The sequence below is a fragment of the Rhipicephalus microplus genome, chromosome 4, assembly GCF_043290135.1.
Source record: "Rhipicephalus microplus isolate Deutch F79 chromosome 4, USDA_Rmic, whole genome shotgun sequence".
Taxonomy (NCBI): domain Eukaryota; kingdom Metazoa; phylum Arthropoda; class Arachnida; order Ixodida; family Ixodidae; genus Rhipicephalus; species Rhipicephalus microplus.
In genome coordinates, this window is record NC_134703.1 from 87476267 (window position 1) to 87494633 (window position 18367).

At 45.0% G+C, this 18367-nt stretch overlaps 1 protein-coding gene across 6 annotated transcripts in view; it reads left to right on the forward strand.

Annotated features, from left to right (window-relative positions):
• LOC119172189 (uncharacterized) overlaps positions 1–18367 on the forward strand; it is a 108661-nt gene that overhangs the window by 17878 nt on the left and 72416 nt on the right. For all 6 annotated transcript variants that reach the window (XM_037423216.2, XM_075893275.1, XM_075893274.1 and 3 more), the window contains 4 exons: positions 1864–1908; positions 9598–9659; positions 11830–11970; positions 15554–15689. In XM_037423216.2, the coding sequence (XP_037279113.2) occupies positions 1864–1908; positions 9598–9659; positions 11830–11970; positions 15554–15689 (384 nt within the window). The remainder of the gene's footprint in view (positions 1–1863; positions 1909–9597; positions 9660–11829; positions 11971–15553; positions 15690–18367) is intronic.

Here is an 18367-nt window from a genome sequence, read left to right on the forward strand (position 1 = left end):
CTCTAAACGTGACAGCCCACACAGATCGGGAGAAGTCGAGACATCGAAGCGGGGACTCTTTTGGGGGCAGCCGTTTTTGCAGACAAATTAGCGAGACGAAGCCCCTTCCCCAGGCTGTCGCCATGTCACCGTGCAATTACTTGAAATGTTTGGGAAACCGAGAAGGATCTAAACTAAAGGTGACGGAGGGTAGGATGGTTGGTGAACTCAGCCAAGAAGTTGTGATCTTTGAGCAGTTCAAGTGAGTTGTGTAGTGCGGTCAGTTGATATTGAAGAATCGAGTGATGCTGCCATGGAATTACTGTTTTGAAGATTGTCGCCGGGACAACGCTCCAAGTCGGAGTTGGTTTCATTGTTTCGATGAAGAGAAATATTCGAGAAATGTTTCTCCTATAGAGGAGAAGAGTTTCTCCTAGAGGGTAGTGTTGACGTCGGAGAGGGAGAGAGGTGAATCAAGTTCAAGATGCCGCTTCGGCGGCACGGAACAGGCCTCACCTTCTTTATTCAGCGGCCATGGAATCACACTCAAACCTCAATTTAGAGGATCTGAATATAATGAAGTATCGGTTATAACAAAGTAAGTGAACGGTCTTGCAATAAATGTAGTGGTAGAGTATACATTTATAACAAATTTTTGGTTATAATGAACTTATTTTCATGTAAAATACAACTCTAGTTATAATGAGGTTTGAGTGTATGCCTTCACAACTTGTTACTGCTGAAGGTTTCCAGAACTTGCTAGCATAAGAAGCAGTTTCATTACTTCCAAAGCTGTGCTGTTCTTTGCCCTGCAACATGGCTGCAAATGTCTTGAAAACATGTCATTCTACTAAATTCTGCCTATTCGCATCGAGAACTCCTTGAGGAGAGACAGGGTTGCCAGGTTTGGCTACTTTGCGCCAATTCGGCTACCTTTCTTTAGGCCGGTGGTGGAAGGAAAATTGTCTACTTGACTCCTTTTTGGCTATTTTCTCGTCCCCTAATCTTTAGCATAATTATCAATATCTGGTCACGTCGCAGCCTGTAGTGTTCGAGTACGGTGACAAAATGCGGTAGTCAAAGCGTCCTTCTAGCTCCAAAAATAGAATTTCGCACTTTGAATAAAAATGGCAGGGTGCAGTGGCCTAAACGGGAGTGAGGGTCAACGGTCGATTATTACATTACATATGGAAACTACACATTTACAACCTCTTAGTGAAGCAGGCCTCGCACACACAAATACAGAAAAAAACGCGTTTGAGTGGCTCTTTGCTGAGAACGATTGCATGTGGTCTTGTTTTGCGGATTACTCATTGCTGAAAGCAGCTTTAAACCACAATTTCAAGGGAACAGGAATCGACAGCAATCCACACCCAGGGCTCTGTGCACTCATTGACATGAGAGATCGGATATTCGATAGTTCTCAAGTGAGCACTGAATGCAGCGTATATTTACGTTTTCACGGATACGCTTCTTAGTCATGTAAATAATAGTGTGGAACTCGTTTTCACAGATGTGCGCCTACTTTTGACTATTTTTACTGCTGTTGGCTCAAGTTGGCTGCATTTTGCCGAGTTTTTCCAATTTCGCGTTGATTTTTTGTCTTTTCAACATGGCAATTATGACAAGCAATCATTTGACATCAGTAGTCTGTTGTATGTAGGCTTATCAGTGTGTAACTCGGGTAATGCATTTTTCAATTGATGCCATGTAGTGCCATGCCCAACACAAACGAAACCCTTATATATTTTTTTACTACTCTTTAGATGTTATACAGACAGTGTGTAATCAATGTGTGCATAATATACAATCAGGTGTCTGTTACGTAATGGATTTTTTATTATTTATCTACTATAATTTTGCTCATTGGCACTGTCATTTCAGATATTGAGGCTCAGGCTGCCCTAGGTTTCGAGGAAAGCTTCACAGGTGAGTTTCAGGTTATTTATAGGTGCATTATTATTTATATTCATAAACTATCAATTTCCTATTAGTTTCTTATATTACATTCGTGTGACAAGTGTGGGTGGCTGATATCTTAAGTTTTCATGAAGAGGATGAAGTGGATTTGACGGGTCCACGTAATGTGTTTGATGTATAATTGGTGGCCCGTTGTGGTTGAAGGCATTTGGACTACTAGGTAGTCTGAAGAAGGGACAAAATGACCATACATAAGATGTGACCAGCAAAAGCTGTAGGGGGCCAAATGGAAGTACAGGGCCTGTCAAAAGCTCCCAAGTCACTGTGCCGTGTACTCTAGTTAAACAAAACCTGTAGGAACTTGCAGAATATCTTCAATTCAACAGGAGTTCCATTTACTGAGAAATTAACAAGGGTGCAGAATGTTAGTAATAAACCAATAGAAGATAGTTCTTTCATTTTAGTGGCAATTCCACATTAAGAGGTTTCCGTTTACTGTATTCCTATGGCAGTGTGGCCTGGGAACTTTTGACCCTCCCCTTGTTCTCAAGGATTGCAAATAGCCTTCATCCAGAGGGGAGCATAAGCATATGATGGTGATGCACCATCCAACAGGCAGGATTTCATCCTTGATCAATAGTACTTTATTTCCGCTACCAGGAGCACCAGCATGCCCTTAAAGTGCTACTACGTAACACGAAATTTTTCACTTATCGCTTTTTTTTTGCTCGTCAAATGATAGGCCAAGCTGCCGAGAGCTTAGGAAATGTACCAGTAAGCTTGAGTGTGCTCTGAAAAAGTAATTAAAGCATGCCTTTAAAAGCTAGTTCCAGTTCCTACTGTACCCTGACGTCACGACATAGTATGAGCAGTGCCACCTGCTATTAGTATGTGCGTTTGCAAGTTTTTGTGTCGTATCCTCGTCCGCGCATCTGCTTCGTCTGCTCATGTGGAAACTGTTGCAGGAGGGGGACACAACAAGGGGATGGCATCTCAGTTGTGCCCCTTTGTTCTTCATCGACAATCTGAAGTCAGTCAGCAACGGCATGTTGCACATGTACGCGTCCACAATGAAGTGCAGTGAACAGAGTAAACTCCGCTTGGTTGGCGTTCAGTGTCCGCCTGGGCTGCGACAAACGAAGTCTACCCACGCTTGTCTCAGTGCTGGATCGGATGGGAATCGGTAGAACTTGCACCTATTGTCTCTTGTTTCACTGGCGCAAGGCTTCATCATGAAAAACTTATTCACGCAAGACTTACTTATACTAGTGCCATGACGAGAAATTCAAAATCAAAGGATTCCGTTACCCTTTGACAAGCGTATATCTTGTATTCGTGTGCACATACACTATTCCAGACTCTGCTAGCTCGCTTCACAGGTACGCTGTATGACAGCGATGGCACGATCGCAAGGCGTGAACAGGCGATCGAGAAGGTGACGTGTAAGCTGTCATTTTCTGTATTTTGGAGCTTGACGTCATCTCATCTAGGCAGACTACTGCGTGAAGTCATCGGGATTTGTAGTACTGTAGTCTGACATCAAGTTAGCGTTGATTTCGATTTGCAAGCGGTGAGAAAGTGGACTTTATATTATAATAAACTATCTTATCAGCATTTACTAAGCAACTCACTCGCTCAGAGCCTTGGTATATAGGAGATCTGTATGGCTCAGTAAACTTACCTGAGAAAAAAGGTGTCAGTACCCTTTAACTGCCTGAGTCATGTGTATGTTGTACCCGAACCTAAATACTGAGCAGTTGTAGTCGTGAAAGCACAATGCCTTAGATATTCAGTTGTTGACTAGAACTAGTGCATGGTATTGAAGATATGTATCCTAAGAACAATATATCTCTACAGGGGTACATCAACGCGTGATGTCACCGGCGCATGTACAATCCCGCTAGTGCCTCAGCATGGTACAGTGGTGCGGTGCTTGGAGCAAGTTTTTTTTTTGTTTTTGAAGCTTAAAGTTCATTTTAAATGGCAAGATTAGCTGTGGTATGTGTCGAAGAACATCTAAGGGTGTAGTAAACTGCGTGACGAAATATTTGCCTCATTGGCTGATTGTTTATCTTGGAGAAGCAAACGCATGTAGCGGCCTGTGCAAGGAACAGCAGCATTGTCTTTGAAAATGCACATTATGGCATGCAGTGTGCGTTGAAATGAAGTGAAGTGAAATGAACTTTATTTGGTCCTGGAGAACTGGTCAGACGTCCCCCTAAGAGGTGTCTGCCGCAGTTGCTGGCCGCGTCCACGCCGGTACTGGAAGACCGTGGCCCTCCGCCCGTTCGCAGGCCTCCTGGACTGCCGAGTATTGGACTGAGAGTTCGGGGCATTTAAGAGCCCTCTCCCAGTCTTATTCTGTGCTGAACTTTGCGCCCGGTAACAACGGGCACTGCCAGAGCATGTGAGCGAGTGTGCAGTTAAGTGCGTCACAACTAGGGCATCCTTGAGGTATGTCATCAGCAAAGTGGCTGAATGTGCTATGAGATGGGAATGAACCTGCCTATAGCATCCGAAGAACCGACAAGTGTGGCCGAGTGAGCTTGGAATGCGGAAGCGGGTACCTCCGCCTAGACAACTGATAATGGGACGTCACTTCGTTAAAGGTGCCAAGTGAATCTTTAAAGTTATCCGTGAACCCATATCCGTACCCGCCCGGACTGCCGCGGCACGTGATTTCTCGCGCACGGTTATGGGCAAGTTCGTTGGCGTTGGGAAGAGTCGGATGCACCTCTGAGCCCATGTGAGCCGGAAACCAGGTGATTGTGTGGTGGCCTACTACAACCCTGGAATTCAGAATAGCGGCAGCCTTCTTAGAGATTACCCCCCCGAGGCAAACGCCCGGGCGGCAGCCCTGGAGTCAGTAAATATCTCTATACGCGAAGAGTCCGTCATCTGCTCTGCTACAAAGGCAGACGCTTTCGTCACGGAAGCTCAGTTGAGTACGTGACCGCGATGATCAACGACCACAGCTGCAAAACAATCGGAGCGGCCATAGTGCGCCGCATCGACGAAAGCTACACTACCCGTGTACTTAGCCACGAAATCAAGGAGAGACTTGGCCCGTGCCTTTCGCTGGCCAACATTGTACTGTGGATGAACGTTACGCGGGAAGGGTGCCACCTCGTACGTGCCCTTCATTGTTTGTGATAAGAAGATCTTCTGTTCCTCCCCTGCCGTACGATGATATCCCAGCGACTGTAGGAGACGCTGCCCTGCTTTCGTGGAGGAGAGTCGCGCGACTTGAGCTAGTGTTTGTGCCTCCGTCACCTCCGTGAGGGTGTTGTGCATGCCCAGACTCATGAGTCGGTCCATGCTGGTGCTCATAGGTAGGCCTAGTACCCTTTTGATGCTTTTACGCAATAAAGTGTCGAGTTTATCCTCCTCGCGTTTAGACCAATTTAGCGAGGATGCCATGTAATTAATGTGGCTCATCAAGAATGAATGGAAGAGCCGAAGGAGATTGCTCTCCCTCAGCCCTCCCCTGCAGCTTGAAACCCTCAATATTAGTCTGAGCATGTTCTCTGTTTTGGAGGTGATGCGAGCCAAAACCTGCGAATTTCTGCCATTACATTCAAGAAGGAAGCCTAGCACCCGAATACAATTGACTCTTTGAATCGACTGCCCATCCCGTGTGGTTATAGTAATCTGCACCCGATCAAGCGGTGACTCGTTCCTTCTTCCGGGTCGAACTGGTCGATATAGAAGCAACTCCGATTTAGAGGCGGATAGCTGGAGCCCTGTACCCTGCAGAAAACGTTCTGTGATTGACAAAGTAGATTGGAGTGCCTGCTCCACTGTAGCATCCGAGCCGCCCGTGCACCAGACTGTAATGTCGTCGGCATATAAGGCATGGTTGGTATTGGCTGCAGTGGAGAGGCGCTCCGAGAGGCCTTTCATGGCTATGTTAAACAGAAGGGGTGAAATCACCGCTCCCTGTGGCGTGCCCCTCGCATCCAGGGTGAAGGCCTCTGATTTTAATCCGCCAATCTTTGTGGTGGCTTTGCAGTCCCTGAGGAAGGCGCGAACATAGGCGTGGAACTTGGGACCTAATCCCATGCGCTCTACCTGCTCCAGTATAAACTGATGTGAAATCGTATCGAAGGCCTTGGCGAGATCAAGGGCCAATATTCCTCGAACATCTCGGGTGTGTCGATCGATAATTTGCCTCTTAATCAGCAGCATCACATCCTGGGTGGAGAGACCAGGCCGGAAACCTGGATACTCTGTTTTGTACTGCGTGCTCCATCACCTTCCCCACGCAAGATGTGAGGGAAATGGGCGGAGGTTCTCCATGGCGAGCACCTTGCCCGGCTTGGGAATGAGTATTACAGAGGCGGTACGCCAGGTCTCAGGTATGCGACCTTCTGCCCAGAGGATATTGACCTCCTCGGTTAACTTAGCGATTGACTTTCCGTCGAGATTGCGCAGCAACCTGTTTGTAACGCAGTCTGGACCAGGGGCGGAGTGGCTATTAGGCGCATGAAGCACCTCTTCGATCTCAAGGTTCGTAAAGGGCGAGTCTATTTCCTCGAGCGGCCTTCCCTGGTAGACCGGGTAATCCCAGTCCCGGGAGGGGCCAAGTGGAAGGTATCGCTCTGCCAAATCCCTGAGTAAAGTGGTGTCAGTGACTCCACTGCTCCGCTGTGCTTGAACTAAGCGGTCGATTGCCAACTTCTGGTTACTTTTGGAGTTTGTCTGATCGAGTAGTACCTTCAACAGGTTCCATTTACCTCCGGTGCGCATCTGCCCATCTACTTTTGAGCAAACCTCGTTCCATTGCTGCCTAGAAAGCTCCTGACAAGATTCTTCAATATCTTTATTGAGGAGAGCTATGCGTTTGCGGAGCCTCCTATTTAGCTTTTGTGTGCGCCATCTCTCAACCAGCGATTTTTTTGCCTCCAATAAATGCGCAAGACGCGAGTCCATCGTATCTACCTGTAAGTTGGCTTGGACAGTCTTGGTGGCGAGGAGCTCATCCTTTGCGAGTCGAGAAAAGAGTTTGTCTAACGTGGCATATTCTGTCTCATCAGCTTTCCGGCGCTTCTTGAACTCGTCCCAGTCCGTCACCCTGTACTTTTTAGGTGGAGCCGCCCGGGTTTTTTGCGTGACTGCGAGGATGAAGTGATCACTACCCAGGCTTTCCTGCAAAATAAACCAATTAACTTTCTCCGCATTTCTGATGAATGCCTGATCCTAAGTGGTGTCTCTGGAAACGGAATTGCCCAACTAGGTTGGGAACTGTGGGTCCGTGACCAGCTCCAAGGAACAGTCCGTCATAGCTTTAACAAGGTTTTTCCCTTTAACAGTGGCCTTTGGATAACCCCAGGCTGGGTGAGGTGCGGTCACCGATAGCTACGAGCGGTGACTTGCCGGCAAGGGTAGCCGCCTTTGCGACCACCGAGGAGAACGCCTGCTTGTGATTTCGAGGGCTGCTGTAAACATTCAGTACGAATATGCTGCACTTAAGCCGATTCTTCGGAATAACTTCAATCACCTGAGCTTCCAAAGTAGAGTTGCCAAGCGCAAGCGTGTGCTCTAAAAACGCACATTTGTTAGAAACCAAGACAGCCAGACCACGTTGACCCTCCCCCGTAAACGATATAGATCGATAGCCGGGCAAGGCAACCGCCACGTCAATGGTTTCTTGTAAAGCAATCACATGTGGCTGAACTGCCAATGAAGCAATGTAATGCTGGAGGGAGGCCTTACGCTTCCTGAACCACGCGCAGTTCCGCTGCCAAACGACGAACTCAGTTGCGTTGGGAGCCATGGCTGCTGCTACTGGTTTGCCGACTTAACGGCACGCCCATATCGACGGGAGCCTGATCCATTGGCGTACCGGGGCACGCAGAGGGAAAAAGTGAAACAGGCATCACCGGGACAAAATAGTTCCCGCCTGGAGCGAGTTTGCTTTTGATCATGGCAACTTTACATCCTACGAGGTCAAAGCATTCCGCCTGCCGTGCTACCGCCTTTTGTAAATCTTTGATTGCTCCTAAGACGTTCAAGTCGAAAGCCACCATGAATATCGATGCGCTTTGTTTGAAAAAACATTACCACTTATTGTGGGTTGGTGGCAGTAACAGGTTGCCGATAGAACTTCATGATTCGACATTTCAGTCAAGGTAAAAATGCATTTGACGCGATCATCTGTGGTAGGGTACATCTCAGTGTTTGCGCTGTGTGCAGAAAAAAAAGTGCATGATCTCTGGGCTTAAAGATACGACTACACATGAGTTATAAGGTGTTTAGCATTGCCGAAGCTGCATATACGCTTTGCCATGGCGAATGCGCAAACTGAATAAAAGTATAACCCGTATTATCCGAGACTTTACTTGTCTTAAAGTAAACAGCAGGAATTCTCGTTTCACATATACTTTGTACCTTTGCGGCTTGATCTTTATGAACTGACTATGCGCACTAGAAGTTTGCATATCGGGTCTAAGTGAGCATTGCGAGTATAGAAATACGTTGTAGGCATAGGATGCAGCGAGGTAACTGTGCCAGAGGTTACATATATAATGATGTTATTGGTTTAAAATTGCATAAATTTTCAGTGGGTTACGAAGAACACCCGCGAGAACTTCATTTTAATTTTCACGAAGATTTGTTAACCTCAGCATAGTGCTCGCCAGAAAGTTTCGTTTTATTTTTTTGTAATTCATCTACGATAAGAATTTCGCGCAGTGAATGATTGTGACAGGTTCTGTAAATAAAGCCAGTCGGGCTAGCTGTGAATGTTATTCTCTGGAGAAAAAAAGAGGTGAGCGTTTCATTTGGGGGACTCTTATTGTGAGTGAAGTGTGCTAGTGAGGGGATTTTCTAATTTTGTGCGGCAAGATGGACTACTGAAAATGTGTTACCTGCGCCAGTGCGGCAATTGAAAAACAAGAAAAACACAAGAAAATCGCAGAAAGATCCGGAGCGACTGCATCGAAGAAGGAGGAAAAGGAACAATCATGCTGGGGCTTGGAAGAACGCGGCTAGGGTGCGGCGTGCGAGCTCATCGAGTGCAGGTACCGAGTTGTCAAGGCATCCACCTAGCCAGCGACGGCAATCACGGGGTCCTGGTGACCATTCAACCACCACTGAGGCTATTGGCTAGTGGCTAGTTCCTGGCACAGCCTGGTTCTGGTGTTCGAGCTGAAGACAGCGCCACAGATTACGTCGTCTACCGGGAGCGGGAGCGAGTGGTTGGGCTACGGGCTCGAGCTTATGCACTCCCACCATGGCAGCTTCACCGCTGGACTGTTGAAGGGCGTGAACTGCTGGTGACCCGTATCTATCTCCTTGCGCGTCTGGACTCCAACTCAAGAACTCGAGAGACTGTTTAGACTTGTAGATGTTTCACCTCATTAATGAGAACTGCCGGTGTTTGTTAGTTTTATCTTTTACTGATCTTATCTTTTACTGATCTAGTTTATCTTTTACTGACGTAACTTTGTTGACTATTCTGTGTAACCTCTGTGTCACGTGCTAAACAGCTTTGCTGGTCGTCTACCTTCACAGAGTGCAATAGGTTCTAAATTTTTTTGTACTCTTTTTGAAAATTGTGTAAACAAAGGATGATTTCTGCTTGATAAAAGCCTCAATGTGCACTTTACTTGTATCAAAGTGTTTGTGTTGGCTGAGATAGCTTGTGACAAGTTTGTACATACAGTGCTTTGGTTCTTCTCGAACTCGTACTTGTAGATGCTGTTGCAGAGATAATTGAACATGACGAGCAGCAGTTCAACAGGGAGCATCTTCTGGATGTGAGTATTGTAACGGCATGTTGTTTATTCTAAATGTGCCCACGTGCATGATGAAAAGTGTTTATGAAATTTTTACGTAGGTTTGTGCGAATGGTAAATTTTACATTTGAATCGAATAGTGATTTGATTGAATAGTCCCAAGTCGAATTCGAATGCAGTTAAACCTGGGTATAACGAAATTTGCAAATTCCTGAAAAAATTGTTATAAAAAGGATTCCGTTGTATGTAGGTTTGGTACCAAGATTCGGAAAATAAATGAACAAATTTAACGAAAGGGGAACTGAAGGCAGAGCTAACCCAAAGCATTTTGTGGTAAACGACTGCATAATTATTGCCATAGAAATTACGTGCACACTCTCGGCAAGTTTCTGTCGCCGCCGCCTTGTTTCGGAAGGAGTTCAAATTGAGAATATGCCCCCACATCGTAACTTTTATGAGCGGGTACAAGCGCGCTAGCGGCGCTGAAGCATAGATCAAATGAGCCGGCCCATTTCGCTCGCCTGGAGGGTGCATGCATTCAATATCCCCCCACGTGTTAGAACTGCCGTCGAATGCTCAAACAGAAAGGAAACTACCCGTACTGAACGAGCATGAAAAAATTCTGGGGGGAGTCGCTCGAGTAGCAATGGTGAACTTTAGTTTCAAGGGTGTGGTCGCTATAGCTGACGCAGGTGACAACTCGGCAAGCATCGGTGCGCTTTCTAGGCGAAGAGACTGTGTGAAAAGAACACTTTTTCCTGGAGCAGCCGTATTTGCTTACACCAGCGTTTTGTAGAAGTTCTGCGATATCAGATCCAAAAGAGTTGGCCGCGGGCCTTACTTCATTCAACATTACAATTCCTTGCTCTTGCATTTATTGCATTGCATGCAACGTGCTGTCGTATTGTTGCCAGAGCTAATCGTGAAGGCTACAACTCCTCAAAATCATGGCGCAAACAGAAATTCGGGATGAGTCTACCTCTGAAGATCCACCATTGTCATCATGGTTTTGGAGAGTTTCCATCAATGTCTAATTTGACATCCCCTCGGTAAGGACGACATGGTTGTCCGCATAAAAAAAAAATGGGCACGGCACCGAAAACTGAGCGAACGACATGGATACCGGGGAAAACTATTTGGTAAAGCCATTCCATATCTAGTGCGGCCCCACATTTGTGACGCTAACTAAAAACTTGGCACTGCCAACGCAAAAGTTGGTTTATTGTTTGTTTGTTTGGAGGGGGAGGGCTCATCAGCGTGTGCACCTGCGGCGGCAAGATCAATGGAAACACCAGGTGATGGGGGTGCTGGCCCGCCTGCCTGCCCTTGGCACACCCGTGCGCAATAATGAGCGCTCGCTCTTGCCTGGGAGTCGCGGGGGCCACTAGTGCGCTGCCGCCGCTTCGCGCTTTGTCGGCGGTGGGGCAACCGCGGATGTGCTGAAATCAACAAAATCCGGGGCGAAATTTCTAGATTGTCTGTGTAGAAAAATCGTTACATCAAGGCTGCCTCTCAGCATTACTATGTTACATAGAGGTCGCAGATACATGTGCTTCTATGAAGTGACAGCGGGGAATAGTAAAACTTCGTTATATCGAAGAATTCATTATATGGAGGCTTGTTATAAGCAAGTTTAACTGTAGTATATATATATCACATACTATGAAGAAAGATGTCAATGCATGTCATTCTTTTAGGTTCAAAGGGAAATGGAAGCAATTTCGAATAGTATCAGGATTTGACTTTTGTTTGAACGCAAGTTACAACCTGTGAAAAATAGTATGTTGCATTTTAATATTCGCTATACTTTGGGTGTATAAGTCGGTATGATGGTATTCATAAAAATTAGGAATCAATCAGAGGGTAATCGGGCTTTCAGGCAGCATGGATTTTTTTTTGTACAGCTGTATTCACAGTATAGCACCCTTTTACTGCAGTGAAACCACCTTCACAGGGGCTTATATGAGGTTTATGTTTATGTATTCATTTGAAATCGGTTTAAATTTCGGCAAATATAAGTTCGTGTTGAAGTGAATTCCAATACTGTATTCATTCTAATATTTGAAGGGCTCAAATATTTGCACATGTGTACTCTCAAGGTATTAAGTTAATTAAGAAGCACATCTCACATGGCATTGTAATGGTTCATGGGCTTCTTGGTGGGTATCGTGACCGTCTAACCAATCTTCAGGCCTATGAAGAACATCCATCCTGCGAAAATGAACAGCTTGGCGAAATTAGCCGGCCTTCGTGGATGTCCAGCGGTGAAGATGACCGCATCACGATTAGTGCGTACCTGCAAAGTCGGTCAGCACCAATGGATCCTGTAGAGGTAAGTACCAAAAATATTGAGCTATAGTAAATGGGAGAGGTTCATTCTTTTGCCCACTTTTCCATGTTACATGTTATTTTACATGTTATTTACCTGTAATTTTTAAAGAAGGGTATCAAAACAAACTAGTACTATATATTTTGCCATTCACTTGTGTGCGAAAACTTAAATTGGCTTTAGCAAATGTTTGTGCAATATACTGAGGCACTATTGTGAAAAGTATGCAAACAAAAGCTTGTTAGTATAGTTAGTGTGTGTGTGCGTGCGTGTGCGCGCTACTACGAGACCCTGTGGCATCTCGTGGTGGTGCATGGTCGCCTAGGTGCCCAAGAAAACTGTGGTTTGAAACGAATGTCAATAATTATAAGCCAAAATATTTGGGAATCTGCATGTCTAATCCTTATTGAAGCAGGGTAACTTAAAATTGGGCGGCTTCATTTCTTTTTATGACCCTTTTAATGGCGCCCGTCGTATTTGTTACCAGTATAGCGGCTCTGGATTGATACGAAGGCACCACTCGATGGGCTTGTTGCAGAAGAGCTTGTTGCCGCTGGCAATGTAATTGTGGATAGCAGCCACAAAGTTTTGAATGTAGGTGGTCCAGTGTGTTTGTGGCTCTATTCATTTTCATGCAATTATGATTGTTAATGCAGTTGTTAGAACTCTGCTGCTTAATTTCTGTGAAGCATTTGCTCTTTTTTATTGTATATTTGGGAAATGCAGCATCTACTGAAAGTAATAAGACAATAATTATAATTCACCAGGGCCAGGGGAAGTATTCAAATTTATAAAATTTCCCAAATCACAAAAATTTCAAAAATTGTAGTACGGTTGTGCTACATCAACTTTGTTACCACTGTCTTATTAGTATTGCTTAGCCCTTTACATGCAAGCCACGTCCGTACATATTGTCACAAAGTGACAGCATTTCTTCCTCCTCCTTTATTATAAGTACTTATACACTGTAAGACAGAAAAGGCTTATTTGGGACGTCTTTCTGCTGCACAGCAATAATTACCTGCGTGCAAGCTTTCCTAGTGTTATGCAGCATGCCCGGCATTTCCCGGTCATGAACGGCATGTGGCTATTGGCGTGACATAGCAATACTGATAGGAAAGATGTAAGCACACAATTTTTAAAAAGAGAAACGTAAGCAATCCAGATTGCTATTGTCACATAGTCATGACGTTGGCCGGTAAACAGAGAATCGGATTACAGCAGTACACACTGGCACTGATAGCGGCGAACTGAGCGTTGGCTGTCGATCAACTGACAAGCGATGACGCGTGTCGGCATTCCTACATGTGCCCTCGAATATTCCAGCGCTATCGCTAGTAGCCACGCAAGCCCCGGAAGAATCTGAAATGTTCCCGTTGTGCACGTAATCACATCAGAAGGTCCTACAGTTATCTCAATTGTTCTTTAGTGTCAATTGGCTGCACAAGTCAGCGCTTGCTTGCACATGTAATAGGGTGATGAAAAAACTTGAAAGAGGAGTGGGGCACTATTATCAATGATTGCGAGATGACGATTCTGTGGTGGAAAGATGTCCCTAATACTCCTGTTTACCTTACAGTGTAGTGTTCTTTTTCAGCATTGTGTATGCAGTTGTGCCTGTCGCGGTACTGAACTAGAGTCGTCGGTTACTGGGTGGCAGGGGCATTGATGTGATTAGTATCTGTGCCAGTTGCGCCTAGAGATGAAACCTGCCACATCCGGCTATATTTCTGCGAAAATGTCATAATTTGTGCCTAGCATGTGCCAAGATGACATTTTTGCTGTTTTTCAGAGAAAAGGAAGACTGAATGTGCTTGCAAACTGTATTTAAGTTGCACTGTAATTTATAAAGGTCATTTGGGCATACTAGTGAGTGCTATGTGGTTGAAGTAGTTGTTAGGTGCAACCCTCCCAAACTATTCGGGTTGGCCCATTCAGCATGGCATTTTCTAAAACTGCTAAGCTATACAGCGAGATTAGATTGTTAAGCTCTGTGGAAAAGCTTCCAATTTATGTGAACCAAATTACAGGCCAAGCTGTTAGATTGATTCTATGAGCTACTGTAAGCAGTATGGGTATATGGTTGAATAGACAATTTCGTTATAACATTAAAAAAATAGCTCCAGTTGCTGTAATGCGATTGCTTAAATGTTCATACAGACTTTTTTCATGCATTATTTAATACATTCACCAGAATGTAACAAGAATTTCACATGCTGCAGTGTGGGCAATGGCATTTGACTCGGAAAGCATGGTCACCCAGTACACCCGGCATCTTGCTTCTTTCTGTTAATCGCATCAACAGTTCATGTTTTAGAACTTGTCGAAAATTATTAAATATGAAGCCTCCCATTACGGCAATTTTCATGGAATATAAATATAAATTGGATGTAGAGGACTAATTATTGAACCTTCAATTCAGTAATTCACTCATGAACAGGAATTCTAGCAATTTTCTCCGTAAAGTACCCCCAGCAAACACTTCATTATTTCACTTATTGGGACTGCAACCATCATTGCCACAGTTTTAGCAGGCTAGTATACAATGCATGAAAAATAGAAGATAATGCCAAACAAAATATTTGTATATGTTCCTGCAGAAGTGACCAAAGATCAGGTAGATAGTTATGAACAGAATAATATACCGAGAAAAAGACCACTAGAGGTACAAAAGTCTGGTTTAGTTTTAGACAAAGCATTTATTATATGGCCATCCCGCAGCTAAGGCCGTAGTTGTTCTAAAAGCACAAACATCATAAGAGTTCTAGATAATAAAAAATGCATGGAAAATGTACAGTGTTTGCACTTCCAGTACTGCAACTGAAGCATCGGAGAAAGCCCTATTCATTTACAGATATGAAATGGATTCTGGAAAAATGTTAGGTGGCCTGAGTCCGCACCAAAGAAACTTAGGACTGTCACCAAAAAAAAAAAAGGAGAGAGAGAAAGAGAGATAATTTATTTGTTTTTTCTATTTGGAGTATTCCTAGACAGTATTCGTGTATCAATATGTAGTAAATCAGTTTTGTTAAAGATGCAGTGCAGCTGCTCTAGCCTAGGGATAAGTATTTGTATTCAGAAATATGCGCTTGATAATTGCTCCAAAAGGTTGTTGTGCTCCAAAGTGATGTTCTAGCTGCTCCAAAAGCTGTGCCAAAGTGGCTTCAGTTGATCACATAACCACAGGGGGGAAGAAGGGGGTGCTAGTCCTTCCCGAACTCATGTGGGAAACATCCTCATCCCTCCCAGCTGTGCTTACATTTACAGGCCTCACTAGCGCTGCTTGATTTGGTTTGAGACTTGCATAATAGTGCTGGCATGAATTTTATGCTAACGTCCATATTTTAAACGCAACAGTTGCAGATTTATTTTTTGTGTATCTCACTCTCAATGCAAAGTGTGGCTTTGAACACACATTAATAACTGTCAGTTACTACATAACTTTGCAACGATGCCTGACTGGTAGTGATCTGCAATTAAATGAAATGGGACCCACTGTGGTTGTTTAGCGCATAGGGTGGGAGAGCTTGGTTGTGAAGATAGCCCTTTCCTTTCTTTTCTTTTTTTGTGGTGGTGGATGGCACAGCTATTCTCAAAAGCACCTCCACTTGCTCAAGAAACCAAAAAGGAGTCTGCACCAGCACCAAACAAGCGAACTATTCGTGAACTTGTCGAACAACAGCTTGGAATGAGAAAGTCTACCTACAGGGAGCAGTGTGGCGGTAATTATATCCCATTAATTGTCAATTTTATTATTCATGTTCTCAAGTTTTAAAGAACTGACTTATTGTTGCAAACTTAATGCTTGCTCGATAACTCTTTTGCAGTAGGGTAGCTGTCAAAAAGAACTTTCGGGTGCTTGGGAAATGTGGATCACATTCAACGCAGCTTAAAGGGGTCATGACATGGTCACCTAACAATTTCGCGGTTTTTGGCAAAAAACGAAGGTAGAGAGCCAAGTATGCTTGCACACGTGTGAAAACTAGACTGTGAGAGATTATTTCAGTTCGAAATTGGCCGTAAAAGTCTTCGGCTGTAAACTCCGCCTTCCGCTGGCGACCGCCATTTTGCCTTGGCGTGCATGATGTCACAAACCGATAAAAGCAGTGCTGTCGTCTACGGCACCTTCGGCATGCGGTTAATGTGTTCACTGTGTTGTGAGCGTTACTTGCTGCGTGGCCAACAAGTGTTGCGAAATAGTAGTTGTACCATCGCCATGTCATCGGCATCATCATCAACTCACGATTCGGGCAACGATTCATCGAGCAGCACAAGCAGTGACGACGTTGTGTTCGCTGCGAGTTTGGTTTAGACCCCATTGCCACCAGCATGAGCGTTGAAGAAAGCGTCGAAGAAAGCGTCGAAGATGGGGCGAACGCATATGCCTACACTATTGTGGCAAATGCACTTGCCTCTTTCTTTTCCTTTGACGCTTTTCGTAAGCACCTCGAGGCTTAGCTTGGAGGACGTAACGGTGGGAAAACACGGTCGGCATAGTGTCCTGTCGCAGCCTCGGCTTTTTTACTGGTATACCGAATTCGCCGAGAAGACTCTGGTCATCATTGTAGCTGTCTGCCTTGAAGTGCGCCAAGCACATAACAGGCTCATCACTTGCGCACCGGTCCTTCCTGTGTGTGTTCATCTCACAAGCCTAGCGTTTGGTGAGCTCTTTAGGGAACTTGAAGAACGACGCAGTACTCTCGCTGCTCTGTACGCTCTGGCACCCCACAGCGCAGCATGGGCGACATGGTGGCATTGCTTCAACTGCTTCAAGTCATTGATTGATTTGTGGAGTTAAACGTCCCAAAACCACCATATGATTATGAGAGACGCCGTAGTGGAGGGCTCCGGAAATTTCGACCACCCGGGGTTCTTTAACGTCCACCAAAATCTGAGCACACGGGCCTACAACATTTCCGCCTCCATCGGAAATGCAGCCGCCGCAGCCGGGATTCGAACCTGCGACCTGCGGGTCAGTAGCTGAGTACCTTAGCCACTAGACCACCGCGGCGGGGCCTTTCAGTTCTAGTTGGACATTGAACAATGCTGAAACAACTCGATTGCAAGCGCAGCTGACCATGAAACACGATCGTCTTCCGTACTGCACACCATGCAGAAGCTCGCGGAGCAAGCGGTTTGTTACGTCACGGCTAGTGAGCGAATTGGTGTTGCCAGACCACTAGGCTGCTCGCTCGTTTATAAAAATATTCAATTATAAATTGATGGCACAACCGGATGCGCTGAAATTTTGCCAGCTTGTTTGTGAACCCACAAAGACCAGCCCACACAACACAGATTATGGTCGATAATTGGGTGTCATGACCCCTTTAAAGGGCCTGCTCGCATTTCTAAGCAAGACAGGTGTAGATTCCCGTCTTTAGAGCATCTGCTAATGTAGAGACTTTTGTGCGTGTCCTACACTGAACGAGACTTTGTGTGCAGTGACTCATGGACTATATCCCAATCACCCCTCATCATACCCCCCTCTTTCTTTCTCTTTTCCCCTTACTCCCATGGGCATTACCAGGCTAGAAACCCGCTTTCCAGACCGACTTCTCCTCCTCCTCATTAAACACCTTCTTCTTCTTCTTCTTTCTTGCTTGACCTTATCACCCAAGTAATACCCGTGTCACACGGGCATTTGGAAGGCCATCAAGCTGGTGGGTTATTGACTCGTCTGTCAAGTATGAGCTACCACACGGGGCCTTTCAAAGGCGATTGAGTCAATAGTCCAAGCACCCCAATACTCCGTTGAAAACTTCAGTGGCCATCGAGTGACGAAAGTGGCAACACGCAAACGTGCCTTCTTGTTCAGTGTGCTCGTACGCACAATGACAGAAAAAAAAAAAAGGATCTAGCCAGTGTTCTTTCAAAGCAGTATATGTGAGTGGTGTGAATGATTTAATAGAGTATTTTTGCCACTTGAAGAGTGTGAACTGCAATTACTCTCTACAACAATCATATGCTTCTTTTCAGTGTGCTATCTGGCTGTGTATTACTTGCCACAGTATCGCTGCTCAACGACTTAACAGCTAAATATAGCTTCATAACTACAGATAAAGAATGTGTTAAAATATTTAAATATCAATAGACATATTTGAGTTTTTAAGTGAACTTATATAATTTCATTATATATTGTATAGATATGAAAATAAAAATCTGCAGCGGTACATAATTTTTGCGAGAAATACCTCAACTACTCAACGGCCGTTTGACAGTGCCGTGTAGCAGCGCGACAGCTCCGAGACGATGGAGTTGTGCCGTTTTGACAGCCACCGACTAGATGGCCTTTCAAAAGGGCCTTTGCGACACAGACATAAGATGTCTATTGCACAAATCTTATTCTCTAATTTTTGTTTTCAATCTGTCCTTTGTCAGTGGTTGCAATGTATGTATTGCA